Genomic DNA, 15021 nt, shown 5'->3' on the forward strand with positions numbered 1-15021 from the left:
ATCAAATTGTGGAAGCTGATAATTCTTTTGAACACTTGGAGCTGGTAGCTTGGATGCCCACAGCATTTTAGGAGGGAGTTCCTCCCCTGTTTGGTTTATTAGGGTGCGTGCCTTGGGAGCATTCTTATAGCTTTGGATATGTACAAAACGACCAAGAAAATAAGAATCCGCGATTAGAGTGCGCCAACATTGGACACAGACTTGCATTGGAAAACAAATTTGTTGCTTGGAAGTCGCCAAAGGATTTCAACCAATACAACATCAGCCAAAATTTAACCTCGTTCGTGGAGAGGCAAACCAAGCAGCACAAAGGCTTGCTCGTGCAGGACTTGGACAGCAACAGGAGGTGTCGTGCATGGTTCGAGGGACCACCGGATTTAATCACACATATTTTGTCTGAGGATAGCTCAATTCGGTTTGCATTGCTATTTGATTGCATTTTCTTTTAGGATAGTTAACTTTCAAGTTGCTTGTGCTCTATTTCTCTTCAACTAGGCTAAAACCTCTGACAAGATTTTTATCGAGGTCTATTTGTGCACCCTATCCTCAAATATGTACGTATTCCCTTTTGAATATATTGCAAACAAAAACAAACACTTGATTAATTTTCAAACTTTTCAAAATAATGTGTAGTGCTCTTGCTCAAGTGTATGTGCTCAAACTTTTCAAAATTTTCAAACACAAGAAGAAACTCAAGATGGAAGAAGAAAGAGGCAAGTCAAAATCCAAAAATACTGAAATGGTGGTGCCAGCCTAAAGGTTGTTTCTTGTGCGCGTTGAAGAAAGTCTGTCCGAGCAATGTTCGAAGAGTTCGTTCAGCTGCAATGGCAGAAGTTGGAAACGATGAAGTTTGATCAATCGTACTCCGTCCGAGCAATTTTCAGAGGTTTAATACTGTAATTTGGTATGCTACCAGGTTATTGTTTTTTCCTATTTACTCCTTTACTGTATTTTAGCAGGAAAAAAATGTTACAGTAAAGTTTGAAATTGTTATATTCCTAAAAGCCGTTGAAGGACCATCTAAGTGTAAAGTTTCGAATTTTCTGCAGAACAAGTGGTTTGGAAATTGCTTGGATGGATTTTTCTTAACACCAGAAAGAAACAACCTAGATTTTACCACTTTGGATTCAGCCGTGCCAAGCTTGGCTCTTTCTTGTTTTTCCATCTTCAGCTTCTTCCAGTGGAGGTCTCTCGGCGCATATGCTTCAGCTAGATCATAACCTACAGCGGACATGTCCGGAATTTAATATTTTTTAATCAACGGACAGTTTCGCATAAAAGTGTAAGAGCAAAAACTGGAAACCAATCAGAAACCAGTCACAGACAAGTTAGAAGACTTGACGAAAAAGTAAAAAACAAGATCAAGAAGACTGTCGTGAACAGCATTCCAAAAGGGGCATTTGTCACTTAATTTGATATATATTTGCATCAATTTACACCAAGGAATGCGAAGACAATATTCAAATTAAATTACTCTAACAAAGAAACTTACCCAGACAGAAACAAGACAGCTTGCCAAAGGCCACCAAAAGAGGGTTGTCCAAGAGAGCAGCCAAAATACCCAAAATTAGTTTGGAGGATAGGGAAGGTCGTCCTTGAGCAAAAACCAGGGAAATTGGTGGTCTATCGACCCAACTTTGACGTTCCACAATCCTCAAAGCAAGCAAGGCAACATGGTGAGCCGCACCATTTGCCTCGTGAGTAGACCACTTCCAATGTAGGTCTTCAAAATTGATCTTCTTCGATCTTATTTCCAACAAGAGTGGATAGATTTCCCAAGCACCCTTTTCTATGTCACCCTTCAAGCACTTAATCGAAGCACTCTCCACCATCACTTTTGTGAAGCCTAAGCTTGCAGCTAGATCCAATCCTTTGATAACCGCGGCTCTTTCAGCCATAAGAGCAGAGGAACACTTATAGAACAGCCAAAGCACCTCTGAATGTGTCTAACCTGTTATGAATAACAATCCCCAGCCCTGCCTCCAATGAAGAAGTACACCAGGCCCCTTCAGTGATCACCTTAACAAAATTATGAATTGGAGGGCACCATACCACATTGGCAAGGTCAAAATGAGAAGCTCCTGGACTCTTAATAGTTTAGCCTTCCAGATATCCCAACAGGTGATACCTGCAAGAGAAAGAAAGGTGTCGAGATTTTCTCCCCTTGTCCGCCTAGAAATTTAGTATGAAAACCAATGGTCAAGAGATGAAACATCTTCATTAAGTCTCCTGTAATTTAGAGCAGTGCCAAACCAAATGCCTTTAACCCATGGGCATAAATTCCATGTAAATTGGACATAGGAAATTCATGGTGATATGTCTTCTAAACAGATTCTTTCTTGTAGGAAAAGCGCTAAAAAGGCAGGCCACATGAAGTTCAGAATATGGGGGGTGGCTTTCATCTTCCAAATGGTGCTATCAACAATGTGGGAATGGAGGTGGGCAGGGAACTGAAGCATTTCTGATCTTTTGTCTTTGAAGCCAGTGATAGCCTGATCTTACGGAATGGATACCATTCACCTTCCAAGGCCAAATTAAACGATCACCACCAGTAGCAGAACCTATGGGAAGAAGCAGGATTTTATCACCTCTTGAGAAACAAAGGGGCATAAGAAAATCTTTCCACCACACTCTACTCTCTCTGTCCATAATGTCTGCCACTTTCCTTGCAGTTGAGGGAGAAAGGACTGTTGTTGTGTTCCTCCTCAACCTGAGATTGCTCCACAGTACTCCTCCTTCAGTTCCATTCCAAATGTGTTGTCATTTGAAACGACACAGAGTTCGACTTTACTCTGGTACTTCCGTGTTCATCTGTCAAGTGCAACACAACCTCTACCAGAAAAAATAACCATACACAGAACAACATTCAAGCCAGAAGACCAGCGGGTGCCATCTAGCAGTTCTCATCAGCACCAATGAGGAACAATTAATGGATGCCAGCTTAGCATTCGAAGCCTCCTCTTCATCCTCACCCCTCCTCAAATGATTACATCAGTTTCCATGCAGCTTTTTGCAATTTCGAGGTTAATGCAATTACATCCTGAGACCAGCGAAACATGAACCTTTCTTTGAAGTCCGTTTAAGCAATCTTCCCCTGCTTCTGTTTCTTCTTCTACATTGCTTTCTATACTTGGATCAGACCTTAGTCTTGCTGCCCTGTCTTCATTTTATTCACTTGAATACGGCAAGGAGATGGATTCACAGCCAAACAAATACCCATTAACTAGTTTTTCCCCTTCCAGACTAACCCTATTTCTTCACGCTGATGAATATCATGAGCGCTCCCTGCTCTTTCCAAGTGCACACCGACAATTATCTTGAAGCCACCTTTCACATTAAGCTTGTCGTTTGATAGATGTCCCAGCCAAAGTTTGTCTTATGGGAAGCAACCATGGTCACTTGCATTGCACAGATGATAAATTCCCTCTGCTGGGTACAATTCACAGCATGAAATGTGAAGATAATCATCAGATTGGGAGTTATCTTATCAGAAGAGTAAATGATGCACACAGTCAGCGCCTTCAAATCACAACCAAAACCTGGCGGCACAACTATTTCATCCTTATGGTCGACCACCCTAAACCATGAAGGAAAACATTTCCATGATTAAAAAAGGCAACCATTTCCGCTCACACATTTCTAATACACGTGGAGCAACATTTGTACATACATTTCTAAACCATGACAGAAAATTGGTAATGGTGGTTTGGACATGTGAAATGAAGGCCTATAGAAGCTCCGGTTAGAAGATGCGATTACGAGACAAAGGTTCAGGGCCGAAGGAGTAGAGGAAGTCCTAGGAAAACTTTGGAAGAGACTCTAAGAAAAGACTTGGAGTACTTGAATCTAACAGAAGATGTGGCACAGAACCGAGCGCAATGGCGTTCTAGGATTCATACAGCCGACTCCACTTAGTGGGATAAGGCTTTGTTGTTGTTGTTGTTGTTGTTGTATTTATGTGCAAATAAAGGAGAGGGAGGGAGAGAGAGAGACGGGAGCTGCAGGATTATTTCCTTACAAGCAGCAGTGAGATTGGTGCACCCTTCCATATGAATCCTTGTCATGATGTTTGACAACTTATCCAAGCCTGGAATCTCAGTGAGTTTGGGGCAGTGATTCAGATGCAATTCCCTCATACTCGACAGATCTGAAAAATCTGGCATTTTTTCCAATGCAATGCACTCATCTGCCTCCAGGATTTCCAATTTTTTTGGTAAATCTGGGATCACCCGAAGGTTTGTACAATTATTCAATTGTAAAGTGTGAAGCTTGGAAAGGCCGCTGAGGTTAGGTAGCCCATAAAAACAATTGCCACTTAAGTCTAAAACGTCTAAAGAAGATAGACCCCCAAGATCCTTAGGAAGTGCATCATCTGTTAGATCGCAGTTCGCAAGAGACAAATACTTAAGGTTCTTCAGTTGTACTATGGAAGGGTGAACCTCGGAAAAACTCTGGCAGTCATTAAGTAACAGTTTCTCGAGATTTGGGAGTTTTGAAAAGTTTGGTGATCTTTTCAGGTGATGGCAATACCCAAGATTAAGAAACTTCAACTTCTCAAGCCGCTGTCAGATAAAAGGAAAACATAAATCAAAATACAAATATAAGCGAGAGAGCATGATGTTATTTCTAACAAAAAAAAAAATATCAGGGATTTGGTTGAGAGTGTACTATACCATGTTGGAATCATTCCAAACTTGTATTTTGCTATGGCTCAGGTTGACATCAACTAGGTATTTAGTAAAATCTTTTGGTATGACCCCTTGAGGAAACTCAGGCCAGCACAACCATCTTAACCTTTTGGAAAGATGTTCGCAATTTCCTTTGAACTTTACGCCTTTGAGTTTGAGCAACCTGAGTCTCTGCATCTCTTTAAATGCTTCTGTACTGAAGCTAGCCTTGTCGGGTTCTTGCAAATCTAACACGAGTCCTTCAACGAACTCTGTTCCCTTTTAATAGAAAACAAATAATAAGGAAATAAGAAATGATGAATGCAACTAATTAAGAAAAGGGTTATTTGCATAATTTATAAGTATACAGCAAAGCCATATAGTTGTATTTCGACTTCATCTCTCCTTCCATTCAACCTGTAGTTTTGTTCAAATCAATGCATATCATAGTGTATATTGTTCAACATCCAGGGCATACAATTTATTACAGTTGGGATAAGCATACCATACACTTAATATCATTTGACAGCGAATGTACTTACAGATTTGCTCCTCAATACGTCTTTTACATCTTCTTGATCCCACAATCTACAACGTTTTCCAAGGATGTTAGGGGATTTTGCACGTACGATTTGTCTGCCCATATCTCGAAGCAAATCATGCATTACCAGGTTGTTTCCTTCATCAACAGTTACAAGGCCTCGATCACAAAGTTCTCCGATTCCTATTTCTGGATCAAAGTCACAGCCATCCAATATTGCCATGACATGTTCCTTGTTCATTCCAATAAAGAAACAAGATATGTCAAGGAATATATCCTTCACGTCATCATCAATTAGCCCATCGTAGCTTATTTTAAGCTTTTCGTAAATTGGCATATGAGGATGTCTTTTCAATTTACGCAATGCACTTCTCCATTCACTTTTGAGTTTTGTACATAAATAAGAACCTAATACTTCAAGTGCAAGTGGCAAACCTCCGCAGTAATTGACAACTTTGCTCGACAGTTCAAGATATTCTTCATCAGCGGGATAACTCTCCGTAAAGGCATGGCAACAAAAGAGCTCAAGAGCTTCTTCTTTATTCATTATTTGTGCGGTACATGTCTTATCCACTTCAAGTATCTTGAGCAAGTGTTTGTCTCTTGTTATTATAATAATTCTACTCCCTGGACCAAACGTGTCACGATTTATAGCCAACTCATGTAATTGTTTCACACAATCTACTTCATCAATTATGACAAGTACCCTCATGCGGCCAAGTCTTCTTTTTATCTCCTTAGTCCCCTGATCGACACTACTTACCTCTACATTAGCTAGTTTCAAGATATCACTAAGAAGCTTGATTTGCAATTTAACCATATCCTCTTCCCTCACTTTTGAAAGGAAACAACTACCTTCAAACATTTGATGAAATCTGCGGAAAATGGCTTTTGCAACCGTTGTCTTGCCCGTCCCAACCATACCCAAAATTCCAATAATGTGAACATTATTTGATCCTCCGACATCTAACTCATTACTGATAAGTTGCACGCGAGAATCTATTCCAATTTGGTTCGTGGGTACATCTGGATATGTGTTGTTCAGCGACTTCAGTCTTCGAGTGATGTCGTCAACAACTTTCCTTATAAACTTTCCTTCGTACCTAGCAGTTAAAATACAAAATTAAACAAAAGTAAGACTCACATATAACTGCAGGATTCAACTCAAGTAACAGTTTTTGGGATCAAATAAGTTTTCAATTTTTAATTAAATACTTTGTTCAACTTCTGGCGAATTATGTTGTGTTTGAACCATAAATTTTCAAGCATGACCCTAGTAAATTAAGGGTGGTGTGCCTTAAAAAAGAAAAAGGAGCTTGGCAAATGAAAAAATCGAAATGAAGATCTCTACAATACACACGCAGGCTCTAGATGAGTTTGTTGTTTAAGCACTATATACCAGCATGGAGAAGTAATAGCTCTTCTCAACTACTCCACTTCGCCATGAAATACGAAGTAACTAATGCTCACCTTTGGTCTATGGAAGGGGACAAAGCCAAGGAGAAGGAAAAAAGGCACAGATGGCAGAAAAAACATTTGAGAGAGAGCAAAAAACTGCAAAAGTTCATAGTGAGTTCAGAAAGAAAGAGCAACAGGGTGCTAAAGAAATCATTAGAGAAGAGAAGAAGACAAGAGTTTCAGACGTGAAAAATCTCCAGCCGGACGAGAGAGAATAGCAACCATAGGCACAAAAAGGGGATAAAACCCATGTTGTCACTTCTGTGCTTCTTTCATCTTCTTTTCTGTACAACTTTGCAGGTGAGTCTGGTTGTGAACAAATCATAAATCAGCACCAAATTGTCATATGACAACTTCTTTTGTATCTCTTTTGTGCAGGAAACATTATGAAGTGGCAGTCGTAAAGAAGAAGAGTGAAGTTCATGTTCCTTCAAAAAGATGCAGAAAATGAGGGAATTTTCTGAAGCCAAACAAATTAAGAAATTGCAGTCAATAGCCTCTCTGGTCACCACTCATATTCCTTTTCCGTCAATAGGAGGTTGCTGATCACAACCCTTTTTCGTCAAAAAATGTTGCTGAACAAGTACTCTCTGATAGAAAAGAAGAGGAGAAGCTGCTGGCTAGAAAAAGGTGTGGAGATGAAGACTGCACAAAAGAGACAGTCACAAGACTTCTCAGCTGAACGAAGTGTGCCAAAGAATGGTGTGGTTGCTGTTACTGACGGAAAAGAAGGCTGCAAAAAGGTGTCCGCAAGACCCTTCTGTTGTGCATACGGTCCAAATTGCTGATGGAGTAGAAGGCTGCACACGAGAGGTGTCCACAAGGCTTGTCAACTGTGCAAAGTGTACCTAAATGGGTACAGATGCTGTCAGTTGTCAAGTTTCTAGCTGAAAATGAAGACAAAGCCCATGAAAAAGAGATGTCTCGAAGACCCCTCTCTCATATGCAACTCACATACGAACACCCGCAAGGTCTTCACGTCATTGCACCCGCTCATAGAACACCATCAAGGTCATTTATGAGCACCAAAGACAGAGAAAAGCAAGAAGTAAAAAGTAACAAAGACGGAAAAGACCAATTAGCAAGTAATTGGTACAAGACTCATCATCAAAGGAGACTACAAAATCTAAGTTCATTGCACCAGTCTTGCCAACAAAATCACGAAGACTCTAGGTCGGAAAGTAAGAAAATTTGAGTTGATTCAAAAAGGAAGACTTAGATGAAAAGCATGCCCTTTTGGCTAAAGAAGATATTTGAGGTTTTCAAGTCCGTTTTGCTGCTCAAGTGCTCAGCCTAGAGCTCCCATGGAAACGCCAAACCAAATGATTCCAAGAACTCGACTGGCTTGATCCCTCAGAAAGAGTATATAGGCAATCTAAGGCTTGACCTAGGTCGTACCCAGTGCACAAGGCTCCCGCTTTACGCAGGGTCTGGGAGAAGTAAATGTCGGCTAGCCTTACCCCCATTTATGAAGAGGCTGCTCCCAAGTCTCGAACCCGAGACCTACCGCTTATGGGCGAAGGCACTTGCCATCGCACCAAGTGCGACCTCTTAAGGCTCGACCTAGGTGCAGCCGCAAAATCAAACAAACCCCAAGTACAATTTATTCATATTGGAAACAAAGGGCGTTTCCTTTTTAACAAAGGATTGGAATTGATAGACACTTTGTCCTGATTTGGTAGTACTCAAAATAATAAAATCCTCCTACTAATTAACGTGGGTGAAGTTATGTCGAGTAAATTATTTGTTACGCTACAATCTTTGCTCAACATGTTGATCCATGCGAATGCAGTTAGCTCAATTCCCCACACTGATAGTTAGCTCAAAGCGTTTGTAGAGTCTCAAACTTATCAGGGTTTCTAAGCTTTGCATTACAATATGTGAAATGAAAGATTCTGAGCCCTACTTGAGAAGCCAACACATGACATTTCGCAAGCTAATCACAATCAAATATCGACTACATAGCGATCAAATTTTGATTAGTTCAGCATTTGAAATTTAAAAAGTAGATTTTGCAAGGAATTAACAATTAAGTGATTACCCATCAGTGTTTCTAAGATTCCCACCAGCCAAATTTGCAGCTAGAGTGAAAGCCGATCTCCACCTCTGCACCATATCGCCATCGAAGCACTCTTCATGCTTCCCAAATGCCGTGGCAAAACTACCAGTCTGATGCCTAACTTCGGAAGGATCAACATCGTAGAAAATAGGCAAAAGAATTTGACCCATTGTTGCTCTACACTCCACGATCTTCTCCAGCTCCTCAAGACACCATCTCGAATCCGCGTACCGCTTCGAGAAGACAACGACGGCGATCCTGGACCGTTTGATCGCTTCCACTAGCTCGTCTGTTATATTTTCCCCTCGTCGTAGTTCGTTCTCGTCGATGAAGACGTTGACCTTGTTGTCTTTTAATGTCCAGTAGAGGTTGTCGGTGAAGGTCTTGCGCGTGTCTTCACCTCTGAAGCTCAAGAACACGTCATGCTTCCACCGTTTTGGGGAGGAGGAGGAGGAGGAGGCTGCGACGGCCGCCCTGGCATCCATTAAATCAATCATATTCCGCCGGTGGAGGTTGTGTTTTTGGCCAAATGATGGGCAGAAAAATACATAACCAAGTCAAGTCAACTCAGCTCGTTTTATTTGACTCGCTCGCTGTCCACCAAACGGAAAAGAAACGTCCGTTTGCTTCACGAATTAAATTTCAATTTTTTCTTTATCTTATGAGAAATTTATAGCATTAGCCATCTACTTTTAACTAATTGGAATAATCATTTCTCAACTTCTTAATTGATTATAACGTGCAATTATGATTTTTTTCATCAACTTCGTCGAATTCTATAAAAATGACTCATACGTTGGAATGATCATTGGTACAATGTTTTAAAGTTGAGAGAACTGTAATTGATTTAAAGTTGAGGAACTATTTCTCTAATTAGGTTACATTCAAGAACCATTCCTACAAACTTTTTTTATTTGATTTTTCATATTTACCCCTTGATCTAGCCTCATGTGCGAGTATACTTGGCATTTTAAACTCGATCCGTTAACCCGACCCAATCCTTTAAAATTAGTATTCGAATGAGTATTTAACAGGTCGGGTTGTTAACGGGTCAACCCGTTAAATAATGGATCATTTTAGATCAACCCGCGAAACCCGTTAATACCCGTTGTTGAGGGCTTTTGTGTAATTTCAATAGTTATAATAGGAAGCCCTCAAACTCAAAGTCTATCTCTGCCACTTCAAAGAGGTCACCGATATGCTCCAGGACTACATTCTCGGGTCAAAATGGCAACAGACTACTTTTCCTCCTCCTCCGGTGGCTCTAACACTTCGTCTCAGCTGCTTTCTTGAGAGCGAGTCAAGCTTCTCTCCTCCAATAGCGGCAACTCGTCCTCTGGCTTGCCGGATCGGGATCCTTCCTTCAAGTGCTTCTCTGTCTCGGGCTTGAAGAAGAAGGTCATGGTAGGGCTCTGTCAAACGGCGAAAAGGATGGACAATGGAGGTAAGTGTCAAAATGGATTGATTCCTTTGGTTTTGCATATTGGGGATGGACATAAATGCACTGCCAACTATTGTAAATGAAATCTGAATGTGAGATATTGTTTGTACGCGTAATTTGAATTGGAATGCAAAATTAAACAAAAAAACAAAAACAAAAAAAATCTTAATGGGAGTTAACGGGTCAAACGGATGAACGGGTGACTAATGAGCTTAACGCGTTGAATTCGGGTGACTGATTGGATTCGGATGTTCTGTTAACTTAACGAATCGGGTAAAATTCGATCCAAACCCAATAAACCCGACCCGTTTATAGGTCTATGTGCGAGACAAGTAACTTATTTTGATAAAAATTTTAACTAAGTTTTAACTGAGTTAACGAAAAAAATTATAGATGCATGTTTTAATGAGTTAAGAAATTAACGTTCATAGATTTTTAGGTAATAAACTATTGCTATAATTAAGTTAAAAGTTGAACAATTTTCTTTTATTTTAATCCGTCGAGCCAGTTTGACCCGCAAGTATAGATGCCTTGCTCCTCTCTGTCGGTCTCTCCGTCTCCCCCCTTCCCCTTTCTTTCTCCTTTTCTTCCTCCCTCCCACAAATTCTCTTCTCTATGCACCTTAAAGATCACGTCTTTGCTCCAATTAACAAAAACCATGGATCCGACGTCGAAGTCCCCACCACCCATATCCCGCTCCGGAGACCGGAACCCGGCTTCGAATGAGATCCAATTCAGAGGTGTCCGGAAGAGGCCTTGGGGACGCTACGCCGCCGAGATCAGAGATCCCGGGAAAAAAAGTCGCATCTGGCTCGGGACCTTTGACAGCGCTGAAGAGGCAGCACGTGCGTACGACAACGCGGCGCGTGAGCTCCGCGGAGCCAAGGCGAAGACCAACTTTCCCGCCTCCGCTGAGAACCTTCTCGAGAGGCCGAGTGGTAGCGAAGGGACCTTTAACAGCGCTGAAGAGGCAGCACGTGCTTACGACGTAGCGGCGCGTGGATTGCGCGATGTTAAGGCGACAGCCGACCTGAACCTCCCCGCCCCTTCTGATCACCAGCTCGAGAGGCCGAGTGGTAGCAAAAGGATCGTACAGGTGCAACAACAATTAACGGATACCAGTACCGTTACATCCCTCGGACCTCCCTCGCCTTCCCCCTCCGCCATCTCCACCACCACCTCCTCCTCCTCCTCCTCCTCGTCCTCAATAGAAGATGAGATTTACGACGTATTCTTGAGCTTCAGCGGTGAAGACACGCGCAAAACCTTCACGGACCACCTGTATTGGACATTGAAAGCCGCCAGAGTCGACGCCTTTATCGAAGAGAAGGAATCAACGAGAGGAGGGGAAGAAAAAGCATCGGAGAAAGTGAAGCAAGCAATCCAAGGGTCCAAGATGGCTGTGATCATCTTCTCAAGGAGGTATGCTGATTCCACCCGGTGTCTTGAGGAGTTGGTGGAGATCATGGAGTGCAAAAGAACACTACGGCTAATGGTTTTGCCAATATTCTACGACGTTGATCCTTCAGATGTGAAGAACCAATCTGGGATTTTTGCAGAGGCATTTGAGAAACACGAAGATCATAAGGAAGAAAAACTAGGGCGGTGGAGAAAGGCTGTTTCTGAAGCTGCAGACTTAGCCGGTGAGGTTTTTACAAAGACTGACGGGTAATTATTTACTTGTATGAATGTTTTTCACAAATTTTACAAAATTATCATCGGAATCCAAGGTTTTGATTTGTAAGGAATTAAGGGTTTAGTTCAATTTAGTCTGTTTAATTTTGGGTTTTAACTACTAGGTATGAAGGAGTGTTTATCAGGAAAGTTATTGACGAGATCACCGGAAAACTGAAGATGAAGAGCACATCCCTAGGCGGAGCCACCGGGCAATCTGTGCAAGAAATCAGGCTGTTCGGCGTGCCCCTGGTGATCGATTCCATGGGGAAGAGCGACTGTCGTAATGGATGACGCCGCGCCAAGGAAAAGCACAGGATATTCCTGCTAGGATTGCAGAAAGTTGGGAGAGGATATTGGAGAGAGGGATCTTAAGGAACTTCGTGAAGACTCGCACACCGCAACCACAATTGTGCCGGTGCTGCAGATATAGCTTCTTTGACATCGCCGCCGATAATGTCCAATCGATGAAGAGCAAGTACATTATCAAGATAATACATCTCAGTAACATCCGTTGCCACCTCCCCACCATCCGTGCCTTTGCAATCCTGCTGGATTTTTTATGATGCCAAATTTAACACAATTTGACAGCTAGTTACGTGCAGAGTTGTTCCTCAATACACTTTCTACATCATCGTGAACCCGCAATCTACTACCTCTTTCAGGATTGCCCAAGGATTCTGCACTCACGATTTCCCTGTCCATGTTTCAAATCATATCATGCATCATCAGATTGCCTTCTCTATCAACAGTTACAAGGCATAGCTTATTTGAATGGTCTTCACTTCGATGAAGAACAAGGACCACGATCATCCAATATTTTGAGGATGTAGTCCTTGTTATTTCCAATCAAGAAACAACATATATCAAGGATTATTATCTTAAACTTTCCACATACATCCCAATGATGCTGTATTTTTAATGAACAACTTCGTTTGAGAGTTCAAGATATCCTTCATTTCGACAACGATTTCCAAAGGTACTTGAATTTGTTGAATTATCTCAAAGTAATGAAAATACATGTCCTGCTCTTGTCGAGTACAATTCTATGGCTTCGATCAAGGGGTACCGCAGCAGCTGACGGTAAATAATTCATTGCTTTGCTTGCTTGTGTATAAACCATATTTTCAAATGCAAATAATCCTTTTCTTACTCAATTCCTTTCTTTATTTCTAACAGGGTGCAAAAAAAAAAAAAAAAAAAAAATAAGGAGACTCCTACTGAACCTCCAGAGTGCCATCGTTGAGAGTGGGTGCACTGTATGCTCGATACAGTCAGTTTGAAGTACATGGCAGCAGGTCCTCAAACCCAATTTGCTCTTTGGGTTTTAATCAATGTGAATACCATTTTGCTGCTGCCGGGGTCTCTCAAAGAAAGTTTAATGACTTTTTATGCATTCTTCAATGGTTCTGTTGATATTCATTATCCAGCGATCGAGATGTCAAACAAACAAAGGATCAGCTGTGTTTGCTGGAACAACTATGTCAAAAACTATCTGGCTTCAACTGATTTTGATGTAGTCAAGGTGTGTATATTTTGTGCTATTTCAGTTGTTTATTTTACTGGTAAAAAAAATAAAAAATAAAACTGCTTCCTTCTGAATGTTGGCCTGCTAACCACTGCACATTCTTCCTTGTGATATATGGAAGTGATGATGATAGGAGAATTTTAATTGAAAAATGGATTGCTCTTTGTTGTAGTTTAGTTTTTCCGTCCCAACGGTTTCTAATACATGAATTGTTCGAGTCCTTAGAAAGTTAACAAAAACGTAACACGTTATCTATATTTTTCTGTTGAAGATAAACACAAGATTGGTCATCTTATGCGTTTACAACAGTTAGTAATTTTCCGTTCCTTGAAACTCTTTCTTTGGTTTCGTATGGTTCTTATTTAAATGAAAAATTTATGCTCTGCCGCTGATATACAAATGTTGCTGATTGAACTTGTAATTAAGTAATCTGAGATTGAAGTCAATCAGTAATAACCTTGTATCATTTCATTGGTACTAGAATGTTCCAGCTGCCTAATTAGCATGAAATCTCTCCTTTCATGTCCGATGATATTTGCGTTGCCAACTTCTGAATACCTTGACTTTCTTGAAACTAATTTATGCCACTTGTATTTCAGGTTCCTTGCCTTAAATCAGTTTAGTTTTCGCGCCTGTGCGCGCAGCTGATCCTCGATTCAGTTGTGAGGGTTGAGAAAAAGACGGCAGATTATTCTGGCTGCAATATGGTGCATTGACGTGATTGAATACCTGAAACGAAGGCAGATGGATGCATTGACATGTTTGAACAACCATATCGGTTGTGTTTGGTAGCTGAAAAAAGTTGCTTTTTCTTGAAGCAGGGTCATAAAAAGCAGAATTGAGAAGGTAGAAACAGCATGTAGTAGGCATTGTCTGGCATTTGAACACATTCTAGCATTACGAATTACACATATAATAGCGATAGTCTTGTAGCTCAAGTGGTTAAGACTTTACTTCTACCATTTCAAGTCCTGTCTTCGATTCGGTACAACGAAATGCATCATTGTTATTATATATATATATATTTGGTTGCTTACTTTGTACAATTCACCAGCGTACTAATACCACTATAAAAATACAATAACTAATTATTAGTTTAGCGATATTTTTCTTTTCAATATTTAGAAGTCGCAAATTGTGTTTGGTGTAATTTGTTGAGGAACAGATGAAATTCATTAAACCGAAGCATTACGAGATGCATCAATATCGTTACACGAAAAAACACTCTTAACCAAAGAGGGCATCTTCAACCCAAACTACATCAACATCGCACGACATTGCAAATTTGGCAAGTTCTGAGTAAAAAAAAAGTGTCATAATTTTCTTTTTACAATAATTGAACATCGTTATAGGTATATTTAACATGCATTTCTCTTCCTATCGCCGTCATCTATGCTTGATTCACTTTAGTCCAAATCTTGATCAAGATTAATTGGTTCATTTTTTTTTGGTTCTCGTTTTGAGTCTCCATCTTACTAACAAACAAACAAACCAAAATATATGAGCCCTGCACTGAGAAATAATATACTTATAGTAGACAACAAAATTTATAATCCCAATTAACAATCAGTTGCTTCACGTGGTATTAAACTCGAGTCAGTTATCTCAAGAGCAACTAAAAATGCAGGTTCAAAATTCAAATCCTGCCAACAG

General features: G+C 40.6%; 2 protein-coding genes across 3 annotated transcripts; one reads left to right on the forward strand and one right to left on the reverse strand.

The window, feature by feature from the left end:
* Positions 1–887: 887 nt before the first annotated feature.
* On the reverse strand, positions 888–9355 carry LOC103441604 (disease resistance protein RUN1). Its single transcript, XM_008380286.4, has 5 exons — positions 8708–9355; positions 5210–6311; positions 4674–4946; positions 1493–4562; positions 888–1221 (listed from the first exon to the last, which is right to left on the reverse strand). The coding sequence occupies exons 1-4, from the start codon at positions 9220–9222 to the stop codon at positions 3912–3914; spliced, it is 2541 nt and encodes an 846-aa protein (XP_008378508.3). The 5' UTR covers positions 9223–9355; the 3' UTR covers positions 888–1221; positions 1493–3911.
* Positions 9356–10672: 1317 nt separating this feature from the next.
* Positions 10673–14414, forward strand: AP2D43 (disease resistance protein L6). 2 transcript variants are annotated; one of them, XM_070827220.1, is made up of 4 exons: positions 10673–11809; positions 11966–12923; positions 13020–13365; positions 13968–14414. In XM_070827220.1, the coding sequence occupies exons 1-2, from the start codon at positions 10693–10695 to the stop codon at positions 12016–12018; spliced, it is 1170 nt and encodes a 389-aa protein (XP_070683321.1). In that variant the 5' UTR covers positions 10673–10692; the 3' UTR covers positions 12019–12923; positions 13020–13365; positions 13968–14414. The 2 variants fall into 2 exon arrangements, with proteins under 2 accessions (XP_070683321.1, XP_070683320.1); XM_070827219.1 differs by having other exon boundaries at positions 10675–11834.
* The last annotated feature ends 607 nt before the right edge of the window (positions 14415–15021 follow it).

This window comes from Malus domestica, chromosome 08, assembly GCF_042453785.1.
Source record: "Malus domestica chromosome 08, GDT2T_hap1".
NCBI classification, from domain to species: domain Eukaryota; kingdom Viridiplantae; phylum Streptophyta; class Magnoliopsida; order Rosales; family Rosaceae; genus Malus; species Malus domestica.